We start from the raw sequence: 24,206 nt of genomic DNA, 5'->3' as shown, positions 1-24,206 counted from the left end.
TAAGCCATTGAAATAAAACTAGAAAAAAAGAATTTTAACAAATTCAATGGTCTCACTCTAAATAAGAACTGGAATCTGATTGTAAACAAGGTGGGAGAACAAAAATCTGATTGGATGAGGACTAACCATCAGGAAGGACCGACTACAAGGATATAAATATTATCGAATTAGACATGACCAGGCATCATCCCTGATGAAGATGGCAGAGTTTGTCATTGGAACATCGGTTATAATCGAAACTTGTACCAGGCTGGAAGCCCGAGAGGAGTCATTTGTCCTTTGATAAATGTTAGCAGCAAGTGATAGCAGACTTAACAACTACAGAAGGTCTTATTGCTAATCCATCTTCAACTGCCCATCTGCATCTGGCCCAGATGATGGACTTGGCCAAACACTGAACACCTGTGCTAATCAACTGGCTGGAGTAATTGCTTTAGCAGTTTGAGGTATTGAGCTGCTTTCAGCAAGCTTCAGTCATACAGGTGCCCAGGTAGAACATGGCAACCTGTCTCAATGACGATCGTCCAGTAGCACTTACACACACTGTGATGATGTACATTGAGAGGTTGGTGATGAAACATATCAGCTCCTGCCTGAGGAATGACTTGCATCTGCTCCTATTTACCTACCAGCACAATAAGTAAACATCAGATGTCATTTCATAGGCTTCACTCAGCTCTGAAACATCTTGACAGCGAAGACGAATCAGGATACCCTTGTTGATTATCACTGAGCATTGAATGTTCTCATGACCTTGGAAATAAATCAATAAACTTCAAGACCTAGACCGTAATACCTCCTTGTGCAACTGGATACAAGATTTCTTCACATGCATACTCCAATCAGTTTGGATTGGCAACAACATTTCTGCCATATTCACCATCAGCACAAGTGCATCACAAGTCTGTTTGCTCAGCTCCCTCCGCTACTCACATTATATTTATGACTGCAATTATGCTCCAACAGAATACTTAGGTTTGCTGATGACACCACTGTTGTTCGACGAATCAAAGGTGGTGATGAATAAGGATGTAGGAGGGAGACTGAAAATCTGTTCAAATGGTGCTACAACAACCTCTGTGCATCAGCAAAACCAAAGTGCTGATTATTGTCTACAGGAGGAGGAAACAGGCTATCTATGAGCCTGTCCTTGTCAGGGGAGCAGAAGTAATGAGGGTCAGTAGCTTTAAATACCTTGGTGTTATCATTTCAGAAGATCTGTCCTGGGACCAGCTATTAAGTGTCGTTACAAATAAAGCATGGCATCACCTTTATTTTCTTAGAAGTTTGTGCAGATTCAGCATGTCATTTAAAACTTTGACAAACTTCTGTGGATGTACAGTGTGGAATATCTTGACTGGTTGCATCTTGGCCTGGTATGGATATACCCAGGTCCATCAAATGAAAAGTACTCCTCACATTGAGAACATTGACAAGGAGCTCATCCACAAGAAAGCAGCATCCATCGTCAAGGACCCTCTCCATCCTGACCATGCTCTTATCTCACTACTGCCATCAGGAGGGAGGTACACGAGCCTTAGATCTCAGACTACCAGGTTCAGTAACAGTCTCCTGAATGTGGATAACTTTACTCATCTCAACACTGAAATGATTCCACAATCTATGGATTCACTTTCAAGGACTCTACAATTCATGTTCAGAACATTATTTATTTACTTATTTTTTGTATTTGAACAATTTGTCTTTGTATGCACATTGTTGATCAGTCTTTGTGCATAGTTTTTCTTTAATTCTATTATATTTCTTTGATCTCCTGTGAATGCCTTCAAGAAAATTAATCTCAGGTTGAATATGGTAACACATATATGAACTTTGATAATAAATATACTTTGAACTGCCATGCATAGAGAGAAACGTTGAGAGTAGAGGGTAGGTAAAATACCAAATATCTCTGTTCTGTCCTGGAGATTCCAAGTCAGTTGTAGTATACTTGCTATCATTTCAGCTGAGATTAGTTCATGCCTAAGATTGGAAATTGAACATGGAACTCTTAAGATCCTGTATCACAGGTGGTGGGCATACAGCCCATTGTGTTATGCCAATTTTCAAAAGGCAATCAACTTAGTTCCACTTCTTTGCTCTTTCTCTATAGGCTTCGAATTATTTTACCCTTCAACTATTTATCTAGTTTTTTCTTCAAAATCATTTTTTGGTCTACTTTCACTAGCCTTTCAGATACCACATTCCAAATTATAATAACTTGCTAGGAAAGGAATTGCAATCTTCCTTTTCTTCATTCTGCTTTTCTGGCTAACGTCAGATCTGTGACCTTGGCACTGACCTTCTTGTCAGCGAAAATAGCCGCTAATTAATATATCAAATTCTTTACATTTTTGAAATATGTCTGTCAAAATCATTCCATAACCTTGATCAAAGAGTGATAAGAACAATCCTAGTTTCTTTGGTATCTACATGGAATTTGAGTGCTGTTATAACAAATCTCCTCTACACCATGAAGTCTTACCTCATAAGTTGTGGTTGTCTCCAAATGTATACAATTTTCCAGCTGAGATTCAAATGTTATTTTACAAAATGATTAGCATAAGGTCCTTGCCTTTACAGTCCTTGGGAATAGTCAGAAACTGAAGCTAGGCTCACAGTGATAAAGCCACTCTCTTTCATCCAATGTAGTCTATGTATGAAATTCATCCAGCGTGCTGATTTTAACATTTAATGAGTGATAGCTACATGGCTGTCTATCAAGATTACTTAATCCAGTTTTATGATTGGTGAGCAGCAAACATTCACCTTTTAAAAGGGAGGGTCACCATGATGGCATTCATTGACAAGCTGATTGTAACCTGTGACATGAAATGGCAAAACATAAGAGATATTAATGATTTTGGCTTGTGAAAATGCAGAGGAGATGACTGCCTACCTCTTTGTATGTTGTATTGCTACTGGTCTGTACCGAGATACAGCCAGGAAGATCATGCCATACATACGGTAATTACCAGGAAATAATAAAAAAGAAACAGAATACAAAACATAATCAATAGCTGAAATATTAGCTGTTTATATCCTTCTGTAGATGCTGCCTGACCTGCTGAGTTCCTCCAGCTGTTGTGTGTTGCTCAAGGTTTCCATCATCTCCACGATCTCTTGTGTCACTGAATATAGTGTTGAAGCTACAGAGAAATCGCAGAGCTGGTAGACAATATAAAGTGCACAGGCCAAAATAAGGTAGATTGGGAGATCAAGAAACCATCTTTAGTGGATGAGAGATCTGTTCAAGAGTCTGATAACCGAGGTACAGAAGCTATCTTAAGCCGGTTGATACATGCCTATACCTTGTTTTTCCATTGTAATAAAAAGAGTTGTTCATTGATTTCAGGAAGTGGGGTGTTGCACACAATCTCTTTTTCATCAGTGTACTGAGGTTAAGAGGATTGAGAGTTTCAAGTTCTTAGGTGTGAACACCACCAAAAACCTCTCCTGGTCCATACAGACAGATGGCATCATCAAGAAAGTGCACCAGTGCTTCTGCTTCCTTGAGAGGCTGTAGAAATTCATATGTCCCCATTGACCACCACCAATTTTTTTTGTGCCATTGAAACATCTTAACTGCATGCATCATGGCTTGGTTTAGTAACTCTTCCTGTTGGTGCACTAAAGAAGCAACATGAGTGACATTGGTGCATTGTTGGTAATGAACGCAAAGATCGGCATGTACTGAATAAAAGATACCTTCTGCATGTATCTTTTTATGAATATAATTTTAGCCAGTGAAATGGTGAGTGGGAGAAATCTCCTCTGTTCAGAAGGGGCTGTCAGTGGACTCTTTGGAAACACACTGAACAGGCAGCCAGAACAGAGAACCATAGAGATGATTATCAAGAGTGCAAGAGGCAATGACCCCATACTGTAACTCTACTCAAAGTCAGGGAACTGAATATGTGTCTGCTATCTTATATGTGCCTTATACTGTGTGTGACTATTGCTACTGTGTTTTGCACATTGGCCCTGGAGTAATCATGTTTGGTTTGGCTGTTTCTACGAGTATTCATGTATAGTTGAGTGACAATTAAGTTTCAACTTGACTGCTGCAAATGCTGAAGTAAAATACAGCATGCTATCGATCTTGCAGTTTTTTTTATTCTCTGTTGTCACTATTTTACAATATTATTGGCTAGAGTTAATAAAGGCTGATAAAAAATAAACTCTAGCTACAATTGCAGTGTTCAGAAGTATGTCATTAATACAGATCGAGTTCTATATAGTCAGGTGGACACACCCGCTGAGCTCCTCCAGCAATTTGTTTCTTGTTGTAATTAAATGACACCTGTAGTTAAGTAATGTGATAGTTTATATATTTTAATGATGACCATTTTTAGATGAGTATTTAGCTGAAGAACATTATTAAACTATTTTTCTTGCATGGACGGCACTGAAAAATGTTTTATATTTTGCTCCCTGAAATATTTGAGCTTATTTATAGGAAGAAACAGCCACACACTTTGCTCTTTTGCTATGATTCAATTTTTCCTACAAAAGACCCTTCAATTCTATCACATTAGAATGAAAATTGCACCCAAATCAATAGACATCTTCATGGATTTCTCTATTTAATTGCAAGGATCAAAACTGAGAAAAAAATACTACCTTAATAAATATTAGAAATAGTACTGCCATAAATTTCCAAGTATATCCTGATGGCAAAAGTTTATCGTTTTCCCTGACAACCTCTTTTATTTTCTGAAACTACACTAGCAATTATATACTGACATTAAGTGCAATCTTCCTTTTGCTTGTGCTGGCCAGAAATTCAAATACAAGTCATAAATCACATCAGCTGTCATGAGCAGTCTCCCACACAGGCAACTGCACTTTCTATAAGCCTGGTTGGTACTTTTCGATGTTACTATCAAATTCAGTTACTTCTGCTTCATTGTTTTATTAAAGCCAGAAGAGCTTGGAATTTCTCCCAAATATTTCAAAATAAATTATTGTTTTAAATCCAGGCACTTGATACATTGCCTGCTTTATTATTGGTGTTATTTCGACTTCTGCCTCCACTGCCTCCTTCTCAAACCACGAGTGATGACTTAGTTGATTGCTTGGCAAAACATATGCTTTCCTTTTGGAAAACAGTTTTGTGGTCTACAAGTGAGACCTATAATAACTGTTGCATTGATATATCCTATCATTGGCACAAAGGCAGTTTGCAGATTAAAATAGAATCCAATTACCACCACAACAAGGAAAATTGGAGTATTGAAATTGTTGAATGTTGTGAAGCCAATTATTTCGCTTGTAATAGAACTTAATGAAAAATTCTGAAATTCAACGTTGCAAAAAAGATAAAGACTTGTCTCTACCTAAAAAGAATGATTTTCATTCTGTTTCATTTTATGTTATTTCTATAGTTATAAAAGAAAATAACTAATTTCTTTTGGGATGTAGTTAAAAATGTAATGAATTCAAAAGACCCAACTTTATCCTAAGTTCTACCATTATGGACTCATTGAAGGATCCCTCCCTTTAATACTGTCATTACATTCTCTTTGATTAATAAGGCAATTTTCTCTTCTCCTTTAAATCAATCTCTATCACCTCTGAACTTTCTATACCTTTTTTTATGCCCTAGACTCCTTCATCAGTCCAGTGAAGCCTATGGACCCCTTCTCAGAATAATCTATTTAAATACTGTATAAAAATATATAGGATTGCGAAAGAAACCAGTTATATTGAAATACACTTATCAAACATTTTTTCAAATGTGGTATAGTAATATATGTACTTCTTTATTAATGCATTTAATTACAGGACTATACATTTAAAATCTAGATAAGTTAAAAATAAATTTTATTTTTTAAATACATGTCAGTGAGAAGGCTATTGTTGCTCAGCTTGAATAAGAACATTAAACTGTGGGGTGGTCTTTGACAAAGCAACATCCATGTCACATTGGCCATCCAATCGCAGGGCTGACCAAGAGTTGGCCAGTTATGTTGCATGAGCGTCTGCAGTCAGGAAGACTGCAATCATGGTTGATCTAGCAGTGCGTCCAATAACTACCATAATTTCAAAGCAGTGATGAGTATGCAATATACAGTATTTTGAGATATTTCTAACAACTGTAATATGATATGAAAACATCTGTGATTTCTATTGGTGGCAAAGTCACAGATACTGCTAATACTACTGTGGGTTATTGCCAACATTCATAGTTGAAGAAAATGCTAAATTACAGTTAAAGGTTAGTGAAAATAAAGATGTAATTTTTTCCCCATCCAGTTAATTGACCCCAAGTGGTCTGTGGACCCCAGGTTTAGAACCTCTGTTCTATAATCTGGAACACTGAGTTACCAGTCCTGCCCTTCTGTGACTATGTTTCTGTGCTTCCACAAATATCATAAACCCCCCCCACAGCACACACCTTTGCACAAGAACTTCAGCGAAAGCTGCAGACAATGTATCTTGAGGGTGTTTATTTAGGCTTCAATTTGCTTTACTTTTTCAAGTTCTTTTTTGGCACTTAGTAGAAATCTGTTAGCTTTGTTTGAATTGTGTTGGAAAATGAGTCAGAATCATCTATCAGTGTCCATAACTGACAGAAACTTCTGCTTTCCCATTCATGAATCCAGAAGCATTGGTCAGTGAATTATTGACTGCAGTCCCATGGAGGAAACTCAATGTGCATATAGAAGGTTATGGCCATTTTTAATGGAGGAAATTAAGACCAAAGGTCCTTCTCAAGTCGGAGAAAGGAAGCAGATGGGACTTGCATGGATTTGAAAGAAGGGAATATTTCCAAGGGAATGATATTGAGTGTTTATTATTTTAGCTTTCTGTACTATATTTTGTGTGCTTTAGAATATGTCACCATTTAAGTTTCTTGATATTACTTGATTGATTTTATAAAGGAAAACTTTTATAACTTTCTTCGGTTTTTGAGTATTTTGGGTGATCTGAAAAGCACTGCCTGCTTTCCATATTTGTCACCTGGCTCAGTTTAGTTGACTGTCAAATGTTCTTATACTTTCTTTTTGAGGATGTCACTTGAATTTTCTATGTGATCTTTATTCTAAAGACCTTTAATCCAGGAGGATCCTGTCAGCAGTTGTATGTGCTTATGAAACACAGTCAGCAGCAAGACTTTGTAATATCACACAGATTTTAAATTCCAATTCAAAATCACACAAACAAAGTTACCAACATCATTTGCCCAATAAGTGTCGATACTCACTAAGGAAACCATAAACACAGCAGGGATTTACTGTTGTACTTCACTAGCAACATATTAATGATTGCTAGCAGGAAACAAGTATTGTGGATGTGATCAAAGCACAATGTCTCTGCAATCCTCCCTTGGATTAGGTGCCTTAAAGTGGAGTGAAGTACATATGTCAGCGTCAGTCTCTTCATCTGCTGCTTCTCTATTATGTATTCTGTTATTTCCTCTGCTATTTAGATCAGATAGATACTTTAAAAGGATATCATTTTGCAGTTATATCAATTCCTATTTGTATTGGGGAAAATATGCTCAAATAATATGTAAATATAAATAATGTGAAGCACTGTGGTGACCACCCCCCACTCCACAGTCAACAAGTTGGCTGATCTGGAATTGGGGACCTGGACTTCAGGGTCCTGACATAGGCATGTACTGGGGATCATACTGAAGGCCAAAAGCGAATCCAGAAGCCTGAAGCCCTGAATCTGTGAGACCACTTTGGAAATTGGAGGTCTGATGTTGCAAATCTGCCATTCCATGGGAGCCTGGAGGCTCAGAGGCGAACTGTGCTGGGGTTGAAGGACTGTCTATATATGTGAGTGGTTGGCCTTGTTTTGCTATTGTTCTGCTGTTGATATTGCTGCTTGTGTTGTTTAGTTGAACATTTGCAGCATGCTATGTAGGCGCGGGTAACACTGGCATGACCAACTCATTTCACTGTATGTTTCAATGTCCGTGTGATAAATCTGTATAAGCATATGCATAAACATGAAGAAGTCCCAAGTTTCCCTCCTAGAGTCATACAAGGTGGAAACAGGCCCTTTGGCCCACCAAGCCTGTGCCAACTAACCTTTACATTAATTCATTTAATTTTTCCCCACAATCCCATTGATTTCCTGCTGATTCTAGCAATCAGCCGCGCACAAGGAGCAATTCACAGCAGTAAATTAATCAACCAAGAAGCAGTATATGTGCTGTCTCAAATGATGTGTTGCTATTAGAAACAGCCTCAACTATTCCAATAGTTTATTTGATATCTACAACTGCCTGAAGGCTGCAATGAAACACTTAGGCAACCAGCAATAAGGTAAGTCTAGTGTAGTTAGTGATTTATAGAGGGATGAAACATTGGCCAGAAAATTAAAGCAACAGTTCTCCAGCCCCATGTTACTGGCATGTTCCCTTCAAATAAGGTGGCCTCTTGGTTTTACTAGTTGCTGACTTGACATACGTGATACTAACAGTCTAGCAGGTTGTGACTTACATTAAGATATAGTTGGTCTGTCCACTGCCCAATGATGCGGTAGTCCCAGGTATTGTTGGCAATGAGCTGGTATTGGAAGATATCATAACGGCCTGGAGCATCACCTTTATCATTGAACATCACAGGATTTCCAGCACTACCTGAAGAGAGAAGGGAAAAGAACCAATTAAACTGAGTGGAGATTTGACAACACAGGCTCTCAGAGAGAGAAATTCTGGAAGGGTCGCAAATTAATTACAATCATTCTGTCAGATTCATTAACAAAATTTAAAATGAACTGCTTTAAGGGATTGATTGAGCCAAACTAAAGGAGAAAAAATGTTGCATGGCATAGATTAGTAGAATTAAGCCCCAGGAGAGTTCTTTAGGAGGAATCAGGACAGAGAATGAAGGCAGTAAATATTCTTTTTCTTATTGCAATAGTGCTCCATCTTCCTGTGAGAGATAGTGTCACTAGAGGCCAGACTCAGCTGGAAAATCTTAACTTGCACCCAAAAACAGCTTCCCTTCACTTTCTTCTCTTTCAGCAAAAGGGAATGTTGTATGAGAAAATGATAAGAACTGTTTGGCTTTGATTCAGTTTGCAATTTCTTTCATCTAAACATGCCCTGAAATATATTGCATTTCTGTTCAGAATTAACTCCTATTGTGGCCAAAATTGTTTGTACAAATTATATCAAAATTACTTTGAGCCTTATTATTTAGTCTTATAATTGCCCTGTTGTCTAGTATCAACAGTTACAATGAATAGTTACAATGAAATAAATCAGTGTGTGCACTTCTACAACTCCATTAATGTTCTCAAGAAGTGATAGCAAATTATTTTTTGTTGAATAGTCATAAATATGACAGCCAAAAAGAACACTGAATAATGACCATTATTTAAGGCTTTTCTTGTCGAGGGAGTGATGCAATAGGACCCCATGAGAATATGCAGGTACACGAGTTAAGACCTACAGCTGGATATCCCTTGAAGATCAAACTTTCCTGAAAATCTCTACCTCCCGCAAAGATACTCCCTAAACCCTTCCTTTTACTTGCACTAATATCTATCTGCGGTTCACTGTCGCTAATGAATATTTTGCCAAGTTAATACAGTTATATAAATACAAATTGTTATAGTCACTTCTTAATAACACAGAGTGCAATGATTTGGTCGATTGAGCAATTCCATCAGTCATATTCCCCTTCTCCTTATCTCTTCTATACTGCAACTAATTCTATCCCACTTCACTTAAATAAGGAGCTCATATAGAGAAGCCAGTTCATCTATAGATTGTGGGAGGAAATCAGAGAGGCTGATAGAAACCTGCTTGTCAAATGGAGAATGTGCATACTGCACAGATACAATCCAGGGTTAAGTTTAAACTTGAGTCCCTGCATTTGTGAGGTAGCAGTATTCACTGCTGCATCATGATACCACTTCCATTTAATTGCACAGGTCTCAGAGAGGAGAACATCTTTAATGAATTATTCAAAACTAACAATGCAGAATTATCCAAATTTAGTAAATGCAAGAGATTCAGCACATGCTGGAAATCCAGAGTAACACCCACACAATGCTGAAGGAACTCAGCAAATCAAGCAGTATCTATGAAAGGGAATAAACAGTTGACATTTGGGCCGAGACCGTTCATCCAGACCAAAATACAAAGTTTGATAGTTGTCGATCTTGGTGGGGAGGGGTATTGTTGCAAATATGAAATTTGGGCAACGACGAAATATTAGATTAGCTTTTTGAAACTTAGAAATGTATTGTTAAGATTATAAATTGCCAGTATGCTGGTTTGCACTGAATGAAGCAGCACTGCCATCTCATTGTCCTCAGGAATGACAATAAATCTCTAAGCGGATGGTGAACCTTCTAAAACGAATCAACGATCTTGTTGACACAAGGGACTGTAGATGGTGGAATCTGGAACAGCACTCGACGTACTGAAGGAATTTAGGCAGCTTATGCTGAGGGAAGTGGATGTGGTCAGTTGATGAGGCTCAACCTGAAATTCCACCTGACCTGCTGAGTTCCTCCAGCATTTTGGGTGTTGCTCCAGTGATTCTACGATTATGTTAAAGGATTATTTGCATGTATTATACAGCAAATAGCAGAATGAGGGTCCATCACAATGGATAATTCTGTTGTCCCACAGCTCCTGGGTGCCAGGTTCAGTCCTGAAATCTGGCATTGCCTGGATAGAGTTCCCCTTGACCTTATCTATAACTCCATGAGCCTCTACATCCAGCACATTATTCTCCACAACTCCCACCATCTTCACGTGATCATACCACTAAAAATTTCTGTCTCTACTCCCGCTTTCTGTTTTCCACAAGGATTGCTCACAACATGACTCACCTGTCACTCATACCTTCCCACTGATCTCCCTCTGGGCTCTTACTCCTATAAGCAGGACAAATGCTACACCTGCCCCTATACCTCCACCCGTACCACCACTCAGAGCCCCACACTGTCCTTCCAGTTAAGATGACACTTCACCTGTAAGTCTGTTGGGGCTCATCCATAGTTGTGGTACTCCCAGTACACATCCTCCACATCAGTGAGACCTGACATAGATTGTTGACTGCTTCGTCAAGCAGCTTCGGTCTGTCCACCACAAAGGACAGGTTTTCCCAGTAATGACCTATTTTAATTTTACGTCCCATTTGGACATGCCAGTCCATGGTCTCCTCTACTGCCACGAAGAGGCCACTCTCCAGTTGGAGGAGCAACACTTCATCTTCCATCTGGGTAGCCTCCAGCCTGATAGCATGAACATCAATTTCTCTAACTTTTGGACATTTTCCCCCTTCCTCTTCTCTCCTTTTCCATTCCACATTCTGCTCCCTTCTTACTCCCTCTCTTCTCATCTGCTCATCACCTCTCCCTGGGACATCTCTTCCTTCCCTTTCTCCCATGGTCTACACTCCTCTCCTACCAGATTCCTTCTTATCCAGTCCTCTACCTTTTCCACCCATCACCTCTAAGCTTCTTAGTTCAATCCCCACCCCCCACCTCCCCAACCCACCCACCTTCTTCCTCATCTGGTTTCACATATCACCTACCAGCCTGTACACTTTCTCTTCCCCCAGCTTCTTCCCCCTTCCTTTCCAGTCCTGATGAAGGGTAATGGCTAGAAACGTGAACAGTTTATTCCATTCCATAGATGCTGCCTGGCTTGCTGAATTCTTCCAGCATTTTGTGTGTGTCGATCCACTGCTGCCTGTTCAGGTTGTGCATGTTCTAGCATGGATTTTCTCAGGAGCTCTGGTTTCCTCCCAGATCCCAAAAGGTATGCTGATTTATTGATTGCTTACTTATTAAATTGCCTCTTGGTTTCAGACTATTTTGAAATAATTAAGAGTGGTTAATGAAAAAATAAGTATCTTCATTGTGTGAATAAGAAGAGAAATTGAATTAATCTTCCGGGAGCTGGCATGATCACTGTAGTCTGTATAACTGGAGTTCCCTGAGAAACCTCTATTAATATCAGCTCTGAAATATTTCATTGATAGCATCAGATGGTGCCATCCATATTTGCCCTAAGCTATAGACAAGAAAATATGAGTAACCCTGATCTTAAGATTACCTCAGATGAGATAAAATCTGCAGACAAATCAAAGCCAACACACTCAGAATGCTGGACGAACTCAGCAGACCAGGCTGCGCTGAGAGAAAAGAATAAACAGTCAATGTTTCAGACTGAGACCCTTCATCAGGACTGGGAAAAAAAGATGAGAAATCAGAGTAAGAATTGGGGGAGGGGCGGAGGAGGAAGAACCACAGGGTGATAGGTGAAACCAGGAGGGAGGGGAGGGGTGAAGAAAGGAGCTGGGAAGTTGATTGGTGAAAGAGATACAGGGCTGGAGAAGGGGGAATCTAACAGGAGAAGACAGAATGCCATGGAAGAAAGAAAATGGGGAGGAGTACCAGAGGGAGGTGATAGGCTGGTAAGGAGGTAAGCTGAGAAAGGGAAATGGGAATGGGCAATGGCAAAGGGGTCCTTTGATGGAAGTTCGAGAAATTGATGTTCATGCCATCAGGTTGGAAGCTACCCAGACTGAATATAAGGTGTTGTTCTTCTAACCTGAGTGTGACCTCATTGCAACAGTAGAGTAGGCCATGGACTGACATGTTGGAATGGGAATGGGAAGTGGAATTAAAATGAGTGGCTACTGGGAGATCTCACCTTTTCTGGCAGACAGAGCATAGGTGCTCAGTGAAGCGGTCTCCCAAACTACGCCAGTCTCACCAATATACAGGAGGCCACACCCAGAGCACTGGATACAGTAGATGACCCCAACCTCACCTGGAAGGACTGTTTGGGGCCCTGAATGGTAGAGAGGCAGGAGGCATAGGGGCAGGTGTAGCACTTGTTCTGCTTGCAAAGTTAAGTGCCAGGAGGGTGATCAGTGGGGAGGGACGAACGGACAATGGAGTTACGTAGGGAGTGATCCCGATGGAAAGCAGAAAGTGGGGGGGGGGGGGGAAAGATGAGTATGGTAGTGGGATTCCACTGGAGATGGTGGAAGTTATGGAAAATTATGTGCTGGATGTGGAGGCTGATGTGGTGATAGGTGGGGATAAGAGGAACCCTGTCCCTGTTGCAGTGGAGGGTGAGGGCAGACATGCAATAAATAGAAGAGATGCTGCTGAGGACAGTGTTGACGGTGGAGGAAGTGAAGACCCATTCTTTGAGATCCACTTTAATTCCTCTTCCCATTCCAACATTTCAGTCCATGGCCTCCTCTATTGTCATGATGAGGCCATATTCAGTTTGGATGTCTGGGTAGCCTCCAAACTGATGGCATGAACATTAATTTCTTGAACTTCTGGTAATGCCACCCTATACACCATTACCCATTCCCATTTCACTCTTATCTTATCTCCTTTCTAGCCTATCACCTCTCTCCCTCTGGTGCTCATCCCATTTCTTCCTTCCATGGCTTTTTGTCTTCTCCTATTGGATTCCTCCTTTTTCAGCCCTGTACCACTTTCACCAATACTTCACGCCTCCTCTATTTCACCTATCACCTTGTGGTTCTTCCTCCCCTCCTCCCACTTTCTTACTCTGACTCCTCATCTTTTTCTCCAGTCCTGATGAAGAGTCTTGGGCCAAAACATCGACTACACTGTTTTCCATAGATGCTGCCTGGCCTGCTGCGTTCCTCCAGAATTTTGTGTGTGCTGTTTCAGATTATCTCCATTTGTTTTTCCATAATACACTATAGTGTTTTTGGACCTAGCCTAACAAATCCTTTTTAAAATGTTATATGTTACATCCATTGTCCATTATCTAAACTCATATAAGTAAAGGACAAGGTTATCCAAACTGTTCTCATCACTTAATGTGGTTAGAATGTGATTATGACAGTGGATCTGTGAAATGCTTAATGGAGATTTCCTTCCTGCATTACAGAAAGCCAGGGGTACTCTAATTAAAGTTTCTCATAAATAAAGCATTCTTTCTACTCTTTTTGTATTTTAAACCCCTAGAGATAAAGAGCTTTATTATGTTCTGTAACTACGCTCTGACTTTCACTAGACTCTGAAATCCTTTTGCTTTTCCAACAGAATTCCTGTGTTCTAACACGAGGAAATCTGCAGATGCTGGAAATTCAAATAACACACACAAAATGCTGGTGGAACACAGCAGGCCAGACAGCATCTATAAGGAGAAGCACTGTCGACGTTTTGGGCCGAGACCCTTCATCAGGACTAACTAAAAGGAGAGATACTAAGAGATTTGAAAGTAGTGGGGGGAGGGGGAAATGCGAAATGATAGGAGAAGACCGGAGGGGGTGGGATGAAGCTAAGAGCTGGAAAGGTGATTGGCGAAAGTGATACAGAGCTGGAGAAGGGAAAGGATCATGGGACGGGAGGCCACGGGAGAAAGAAAGGGGGAGGGGAGCATCAGAGGGAGATGGAGAACAGGCAGGGTGATTGGCAGAGAGAGAGAGAGAAAAAAAACAGCTAAATATGTCAGGGATGGGGTAAGAAGGGGAGGAGGGTCATTAACAGAAGTTAGAGAAGTCAATGTTCATGCCATCAGGTTGGAGGCTACCCAGCCGGTATATAAGGTGTTGTTCCTCCAACCTGAGTTTGGATTCATTTTGACAGTAGAGGAGGCCATGGATAGACATATCAGAATGAGAATGGGGCGTGGAATTAAACTGTGTGGCCACTGGGAGATCCTGCTTTCTCTAGTGGACCGAGCGTAGGTGTTCAGGAACAGTCAACATGGATTTGTGCATGGAAGGTCATGTTTGACAAATCCTATTGAATTTTATGAAGAGGCTGCTAGGAAAATTGACGAGGGTAAAGCAGTGGATGTTGTCTATATGGACTTCAGTAAGGCCTTTGACAAGGTTCCGCATGGAAGGTTAGTTAGGAAGGTTCAATCATTAGGTATTAATATTGAAGTAGTAAAATGGATTCAACAGTGGCTGGATAGGAGATGCCAGAGAGTAGAGGTAGATAACTGTTTGTCAGGTTGGAGGCCGGTGACTAGTGGTGTGCCTCAGGGATCTGTACTGGGTCCAATGTTGTTTGTCATATACATTAATGATCTGGATGATGGGGTGGTAAATTGGATTAGTAAGTATGCAGATGATATGAAGATGGGTGGCGTTGTGGATAATGAAGTAGGTTTTCAGAGCTTGCAGAGAGATTTAGGCCAGTTAGAAGAGTGGGCTGAACGATGGCAGATGGAGTTTAATGCTGATAAGTGTGAGGTGCTACATTTTGGTAGGAATAATCCAAATAGGACATACATGGTAAATGGTAGGACATTGAAGAATGCAGTAGAACACTGGTATTCCAGTAGAATACTGGAATAATGGTGCATTGTTCCCTGAAGGTGGAATCACATGTAGATAGGGTAGTGAAGACAGCTTTTGGTATGCTGGCCTTTATAAATCAGAGCATTGAGTATAGGAGTTTGGATGTAATGTTAAAATTGTATACAGCATTGGTGAGGCCGAATTTGGAGTATTGTGTATAGTTCTAGTCTCCAAATTATAGCAAAGATGTCAACAAATTAGAGAGAGTACAGAGAAGATTTACTAGAATGTTACCTGTGTTTCAGCACCTAAGTTACAGGGAAAGGTTGAACAAGTTAGGTCTTTATTCTTTGGAGCGTAGAAAGTTGAGGGGGGACTTGATAGAGGTATTTCAAATTATTAGGGGGATAGACAGAGTTGACGTGGATAGGTTTTTTTCCATTGAGAGTAGGGGAGATTCAAACAAGAGGACATGAGTTGAGAGTTAGGGGGCAAAAAGTTAGGGGGAACTTCTTTACTCAGAGAGTGGTAGCTGTGTGGAATGAGCTTCCAGTAGAAGTGATAGAGGCAGGTTCAGTATTGTCATTTGAAGTAAAATTGGACAGGTATATGGACAGGAAAGGAATGGAGGGTTATGGGCTGAGTGCAGGTCGGTGGGACTAGGTGAGAGTAAGCGTTTGGCACGGACTAGAAGGGCCAAGATGGTCTGTTTCCGTGCTGTAATTATAATAGTTATATGGTTATATAGATATGTTATTAAGATGTGGGATGAATCTGGAGCACAGGAGCTACACAGTGAATGGGAGAACCGATAGATCCCACCCAGTTAACATTGAAAATCATGCTTAAACCCAGGTCCCTGAAGCCATGAGACAGCAGCTGTGCTGGCTTCACTACAGTGCTGTACAGGAAGCACTTCATCACTATTCCGTTATCGCACTATTTATTTATTTATTTGTTTGTTTATTTTAGTAAACTTCTAGTAATTTTTCATGTCTTGCACTGTGCTGCTTCTGCAAAACAACAAAGCCTGGTTTTGTGTTGTGTTATTCCTGCAGCAAAGATAATAAATGCTTCCTTACACTACCAAGTTTTCATTTCATGCTGAAACTAAAGTATCAATAATTATTTATCCAAGCTCAATCCATAACACAGAAGCAGAAACAAATCCGCCAAGTAAGATGGAAGCATCCAGCTTTAATTCTCACCAAAATGGTGGCTTTTTGAAGGGGGGAGTGTGACAAATCAATCCTTCTTCAAATTCTAACATTTCTAGTGCCCTATATTTCTCTTTTTGTTTACAGCTGTGCCCAGTATTGATCAAATTGGAATGCCAACTCTCTTTGAAAGATTTTTCTGTTGTTTTGAGATATCTCTCAGAGTTCTCTCGCCCATATCGCAATGGAATAAACAATAGCATGTTAGTGGCAGCATGGCACTATGAATGTGAAAAATCAGTCTCCATATTGAGGGGATTCCGAGATGTGCAATGAACCTCAGTAACATAGTGGCCATTTATTCATTTTGATACAGTGTGAAATACAGTGCCACGCCGCCCAGTAAACCCCAATTTAATCTTAGCCTAATCACAGACAATTTACAATAACCAATTAAACTTCCAACCGGTGTCTTTGGACTGTGGGAGTAAACAAAAGCACCCACAGGAAACGCACATGGTCATGGGGAGAATACTAACTCCTTACAGGCAGTGGCAGGAACTGAACCTGAGTCATCAGTAGTGTAACGCATTGCGTTAAGAACTATGCTACCTTGCTGCCCCTGCTGCATGAACAACTTGATGCAATGGTCAACAATTATGAAGAAGGCACATCAGTAATTCTACTTCATTAGGATTTTGAAGGAATTTGGTTTGACACCAAAGACTTGCAAATTTATGTCTATGTATGGTGGACAGAATTGTGTCTGGTGTGTAATAGCCAGTTATGAAGGCTCCAGTGTGTGGAATCAAAAGAGTCTGCAGATGGTCTAGACTCAGGTACATTGTTTAGGACATCTTCAAAAAGTGGTGTCACCGTTAAGATCCCTCACTATCCAGATCATGCCCTCTTCGGTCTACCACTATTGAGGAGATATGAGAGTTGAAGAATAACATGCAATATTTTAGGACCAGCTTCTTCCCCGCTGTTATCAGATTTCCAAGTGGTCTGTAAGCAGTACATCGCTATTCCGTCATTGCACCATTCATTTATTTATATTTTGTAACTTATAGTAATATTTATGTCTAGCACTACACTACTTCTGCAAAACAACAAATTTCATGTCAGAGATTATAAACCTGATTCAGATTCAGAATCCCTGTCACATTGAAGAATAGTCTGTCTTTTTTTCATCAATAGTCATTTAGTATTATTATGGTCATTAAAAAATGTATGTGCCCTTAAAATACCATAATAATTAAGCACATTGCCAAATTAAACTTTCTGATCCTAAATCAAAACATTTGAACACTTGTTATTTTAAGCAGCAAAAATTTCAAAATTTATAATTTTCATTTATTCTTAATATTTGTGTATTCTTTACTTCTCTCTGTAGCTTTCCTACCCTTTATTTCCCTGCACTGATTTGACTTTACTCCCCACTCCTTACAGAGTGACCACAGCAAGAATGTCACGGCATTGTAACTGTTGACCCTCTCATCACTATTCACCTCTACAGTGGCCAATGGAATAATGGGCATAAGAGGATAAAGACATGGATACACACTCTGGCTTTTCCCTCAGCCATTAAATCTCAGCCATAAGGAGATGGGCCACTGGCCTCTTCATTTCTAACTAATGTGATCAATTCCATGTGGAACAGAAAATACTCTAAATACTTAGCATTTTTATTGTACGTCATTAAGTTAAAATATTAAAATTGTTTTCCCTCTATACCAGAGCTGTGTTGCTGCCTGAGGTTCAGCATCATCTGTTGTTGATTTACATTTCCAACCATTCCAGTACTTCTGCTTCATATACAAATTGTAGTAGAAGCATACTTTACATTGTCCTTGCCATAATGTTATCAACTTATGTACCCAGCAGTGCTGAAACAGAAACCGTAAACTCAAAATATGCAGGAGAATGTCCAATTTCCTGAATTCACCGGGGGAAGTCTTGTTCTAATAAGAGTTGATTTTTTGTTCCTCAAATTACTTTATAATGATAGAAAATTCAAATTATTGTAAGTAAATTAGATGAAGATTCCCTTGCCTCATTGTTTACACAACAACAATTCCTCATGGATCAGCAGAAAGCAAAACAAATGGTTCATTCTGCAAGTCCACCAGATGTCACTCCTCTAATCTATTTTTATCTCATCAAGGTATTAACTGCATGGATGAAAGTTGAATGAATGAGAACCAGTGTTTAGTGAGAATTGCTAGGATTAAAGTAACCATCTTTATTTTTGAAACTGGATGCATATCCTAATGGTTCCTTAACTGACAATACATATGGAAACAGTCAATTACTGTAGTCAAGTATGCTTAGCAAATGGAATGCAGTTGGCCTGTTCCCTCCCTTCACAACAGTTTACTAGAATGTTGTAAAGAAATCTGCTACCACAGTCCAGTTCTGCCTCCTAACCAGAATTCTTTGTCTTTGTTCCTTTTGTTTTTACTCTCAAATGCACGTGAGAATCAGAATCAGGTTTATTATCATTGACATATGTTGTGAAATTTGTTGTTTTCTGGCAGCAACACACTGCAATTTATATAAAAAATAAGAAAATAGTGCAAAAAAGAGAACAAAATAGAGAAGTAGTATTCATAGAACATTCAGAAATCTGATGGGTGAGGTGAATAAGTTGTTTCTAAAACATTGAATGTGTGCCATTAAGTTGCTGTATCTTCTACATGGTAGCAGTAATGAGAAGAGGGCATGTCCTCGGCAGTGAGGGTCCTTAATGATGGATGCCACCTTTTTTGAAATATTACCATTTGAAGGTGTCCTTTATGGTGGGAGGCTAGTGCCCATGATGGAGTTGGCTGGGAATACAATCCTCTGCAACATTTTGTGATTGTATGAATTAGCACCTCTCCACAGTACATCTATAGAAATTTGTTACAGAACTTCTGGCATTACACCAAATCTCCTCAAACTCCTAATGAAATATAGCCACTGGCATACCTGCTTCCTAATTACATCAATAACCTTGAGCCCAGGATAGACCTTCAAAAATGTTGACACCCAGGATCTTGAAACTGCTTACCCTTTCCACTGCTGATCCATCGATGAGGTGTGTGGACTGAAGGATTTCTGGTGTCTTTCAGCAGAAGTATGTACTCTAACTCTTAGACCATAAGAACACCAGACCATAAGACATAGGAGCAGTATTGGGCCATTTGTCCCATTGAATTTGCTCCATCAATCCATCAAGGCTGATGTATTATATCTCTTAATCTCATCTCCTGCCTTATCCCCTTAATTTTTGATGCAACAACTAAGCAAGAACCTATTAACCTTCCTCTACATCTATATGTGGTAATGAATTCCATTGTTTAACAACCCTCTGTCTAAAGAAATTCCTCCTCATCTCTGTTCTACATATATATGCCCCTATTCTGAGGCTATGCCCTCTAGTCATAGACTCATTCACTATAGGAAACATCTTCCCACATTCACTTTATCTAGGCCTTTTAATATTCGATAGGATTCAATGAGGTACCATCTTCATTGTTCTAAACTCCAGCAAGTACAAGCCGTGAGCCATCAACTGCTCCTCATATGTTAATCATTTCATTCCGAGAATCATTCTCATGAACCTCCACTGGGGCCTCTCCAATGCCAGCAATGAAGAAAAAGCATTTCAGGATGTATATTTTATACATTTCTCTGACATTAACTGTACCTATTGAACCTTTTGATCCTTTTCTTAGATAAAGGGCCCAAAGCTGGTCACAATACTCCATGCAGTCTGACCAATGTCTTTTAAAGCCACAGCATTACATCCTTGCTCATGTGCTCTAGTCTTCTCAAAATGAATGCTAACATTGCATTTACCTTTCCTACCATCGACTCAACCCTTTAAGTTAACCTTTAGTGAATCCTGCACAAAAACTCCCAAGTCACTCTGCACCTCCGAATTTTGAATTTTCTTCCTGTTTTGATAATAGCATATGCCTTTATTCCTTCTACAAATGTGAATGACCATACACTTCCATACATTATATTCCATCTGCCATTTCTCTGCTCATTCTTCTAATCTAACTAAGTCCTTCTGTAGACTTGGTGCTTGCTCAACACTACCCACCCATACACCTATGTTTGTATCATCTACAAACTTGGCCACAAAGCCATCAATTCTATCATCCAAATCATTGACATATAATATGAACTGAAGCAGTCCCATATAGATCCCTGCGGAACACCATTAGTTACTGTCAGCCAACCAAAAAAGGCCCTCTTTATTCCCACTCTGCTTCCTGCAAAAAGCGAAAGCTCTATCCATGCTAGTATCTTTTTTTGTAATACAATGGGCTCTTATTTGGTTAAGCAGCCTCATGTGTGGCACTTTGCCAAAGGCCTTCTGAAAAACCAAGTAAGCAATATTACCTGACTCTCCTTGTCTATCCTGCCTGTTATTTCTTCAATGAATTCCAATAAGTTTGTCAGACAAGATTTCTCTTAAAGGAAACAATGCTGACTTTGGCCTATTTTATCATGTGCCATCAAGTACATCTGAAACCCCATCCTTAACGATGAACTCCAACATCTAGCCAAGCACAGAAGTCAGGCTCACTGGCCTATCAATTTCCTTTATTTTGCCTTCCTTCCATCACAAAGAGTGGAGTGAGATTTGCAATTTTCCAGTCCCCTAGACCCATTCCAGAATCAAATGATTCTGGAAAGATCATTACTTATGCATCCACCGGTTCCTCTGCTACCTTTTTCAGAACACTGTGCATAATGGTTCAGCGACTTATATATCTTCAGACCTTTCAGCTTCCCAAGCACCTTCTCCTTAGTAATAACAACTGCACTCAATTCTGCACCTGACCAGCTTGAATTTCTGGCATACTATTAGTGTATTCCACAAAGAAGACTGATAAAAAATACTTATTAAGTTTGTCTGCCATTTGTTTGTCCCCCATTACTACCTCTCCAGCATTGTTTTCCTGTGGTCCAATATCCATTCTCACCTCACTTTCACTCTTTCTATACCTGAGCAAAATTTTTGGCATCCGATTTGATATTATTGGCTAGCTTTCGTGTTTCATCTTTACTCTCCTTATGGCTTTTTATTGTCTTCTGCTGTTTTTTTAAAATTTCCAAATGATCTAATTTCCTATTAAATTTGGTACATTGTATGTCCTCTCTTTTGCTTTTTATGCTGTCTTTGACTTCCCTTGTCAGCCATGGTTGTTTCATCGTCCTTTTAAATTAATTCTTAATCTTTGTGATGTATCTATCCTGTGCCTTCCAAATTGGACCAAGAAACTCCAGCCATTTGTGATCCCTGCAAGTCTTCCATTCCAATCAACTTCGGCCAGCTCCCCTCTCATACAACTGTAATTCTATTTACTCCACAGTAACAATGATACGTCTGACTTTAGCTTCTGCCTCTCAAACTGCAGGGGTGATTTCTATCATGTTATTATCACTGACTCCTGAGGGTTCCTTTACCTCAAGCTCCTTAATCAAATCTGTTTCATTACTGAATACCCAATCCAGAATTGCTTTTCCCCTAGTGGGCTCAACCAGAACCTGCTATTAAAAAGTCATCTCATAGGCATTCTAAAATTCTCTCTCTTGGGATCCAATACCAACCTGATTTTCTTATCACAAAATTGTCCTTTTTATGTGCCTTTTCTATACATAGGATTATCACCCTTCCTTTTAATAAATATTTGATAGTGTCTTTTCAAGGTGACCTCATCACCTATGGTCACAGCAGCATGCTTGGTTGCAGGTGTTTACTTTCAGCAGTTTCCATGGCAGTGACAGTATTTATATAGCAGATCTCCTAACCCCATGCTGTTATCCTCATTTTTCTCTTAACAATAATGAAAAGGTTACATGGCACCATATCACCATCTACTTCACAATAGGTGGCACACAGAAGTAAAAAATGAGAACAAAGTCAGGAAAATGTCAAAGAGATGATTAGAGAGACCCAAATGCTTAGAAGAAAAAGACATAAAAGCAAGAGAGTTTATTTGAGAATTCAGCCTTCAGGTTTACAATTCATTTGAATAGAACCTTCCATTTTCTAAAATTGGATTTCTTACCACTGTGGTATTAACAATTCCTTATCTGCATTGCAGTCTCTATCATGTTTGCACCAATTCTTGCCATTCCCTATTCAATACCAAAATATTCATGGAAAACCTTGCAGTTACCGCTACCTCACTGTACCCAGTATTGACATGTCTTTTAACTTTTATTTACTTCATTATTAACTATTAACTTCATTATTGCTATTAACTTCATTTACAATAACGAAGTCCAGATTTGCACCAACTGTATTTATTATTCAAAGTTATCTTATCTCTGGTGCAATTTATTAAAAACTTAAGAAAGAGAAGATGGTAACACAATCTCACATTTGTTGACCATTTGGACAATGACTACAGTTTACTTAAGACATACTTAATGTGACCAAGTTTAAAATGACATATGTTGCAGAGTAGTTACTTATTAGATTGTTAAAATTAAATGAAAATCAGAACATTTGATTTTATCATATGTGAAATGCCTATGTAACTGAATAACGGCAAATACACAATGAATACAAATGAGGTTGAATTTTCCTTTACTTCTCCGACAATGTTAAATCAACACACTTACCATTAAAATGTATATTGCGGATGTACCGCAGGAGGTCTTCTCCACTAATTGGGTCCATCGCAGGACAGATGCCAATGTAGCCAGGGCACAAATTTTTGTGCATGTTCTGCAGTGCGTGGGCCATGGCATATACAGCGTCAATCACAAACTGAACTTTACCTTCCTGTTGGTATTGGGAGTGCAATCCAATCCTTTCTTCTCCTGTGGGAAGGGAAAATCAACAGTGAAAAATAATTGTCACAAAACGCTCATCCGAAGAGAACTCATTTTGTAAGCTAGAAGATAAAAGACATAACTTGATAAATAGTTAATAGGATTGCATTCTTCAGTTGGATAGCTTAGTATACGATTTTTAAAAATTAAAACACAATGGATATTCACTGTTGAATGAAAGTATTAAACATAAGACTATTGTTATTGACACTATGATATAGAGCTCTATTAAGGCTACATTCTATCATGGAGAAAATGTTTACAACATTTGTTCTAGGATATAATTGATGTACAAATCTCTTCTACCACATGATTTCAATAAGAAAGGTAATGGATAACAACATAAATCAGCAAGTTGTTCTGTTATGTCTCTCCTCTCACTGTGAAAGGGGAAAGAGAGAGAGAGAGCCTGTGCCATGTCGAACTGTCAGGTCAACAATCAGTTTTTGTTGTACTGCAGATCATGGTCTTTACTGGGGGCCTTTGCTGTTGCATGCTAGGTGGGTGGAGGGTACTGATTTTTTTTGTGGCAGCAGGTGGAGGTGGGGAGTAGGGGGTTTGGGGTTCTAATGCTTTACAGGTAACTGTCACACATTCTTTGGAGCAATCTTTTGTTTTTGTGGATGTCTGCGAAGAACAAGAATGTCAGAATGTGTATTTCATACATTTCTCTGATATTAAATGGAACTACAGAAATATTGAACTATTGTGATAACTGAGAATTTCTGCTGAAATTCAGCTCGGGGCATGAATGGCATTTAGCACTGTTTGCTAAACTCAAGGACGAATGATTCCAATGTATTATCTCCATTGAAGGTAAAACAGATGAAATATTTGTGGAAATACCTGTCTAAAATTGTGTCCAGTCATTGAAGATCATAAGCTATATTATGGTGAAAAGGTGGCATGTTTGGATATAATGTGCATCCTGACATGGTTGATAATTCAGTACATTTTGGAAGAGTAT

General features: G+C 39.3%; 1 protein-coding gene across 5 annotated transcripts in view; it reads right to left on the bottom strand.

The window, feature by feature from the left end:
* The window catches only part of LOC140741904 (metabotropic glutamate receptor 7-like), a 763,442-nt gene that overhangs the window by 258,625 nt on the left and 480,611 nt on the right, over nucleotides 1-24,206 (bottom strand). For all 5 annotated transcript variants that reach the window (XM_073072446.1, XM_073072445.1, XM_073072444.1 and 2 more), the window contains exons 6-7: nucleotides 23,027-23,227; nucleotides 8,463-8,602 (exon numbers count right to left, since the gene is read on the bottom strand). In XM_073072446.1, the coding sequence (XP_072928547.1) occupies nucleotides 8,463-8,602; nucleotides 23,027-23,227 (341 nt within the window). The remainder of the gene's footprint in view (nucleotides 1-8,462; nucleotides 8,603-23,026; nucleotides 23,228-24,206) is intronic.

This window comes from Hemitrygon akajei, chromosome 19 (assembly GCF_048418815.1).
Source record: "Hemitrygon akajei chromosome 19, sHemAka1.3, whole genome shotgun sequence".
Classification (NCBI taxonomy): domain Eukaryota; kingdom Metazoa; phylum Chordata; class Chondrichthyes; order Myliobatiformes; family Dasyatidae; genus Hemitrygon; species Hemitrygon akajei.
Note: the sequence above shows the minus strand (reverse complement) of the source record. Positions and strands in the feature narration are given on the sequence as shown.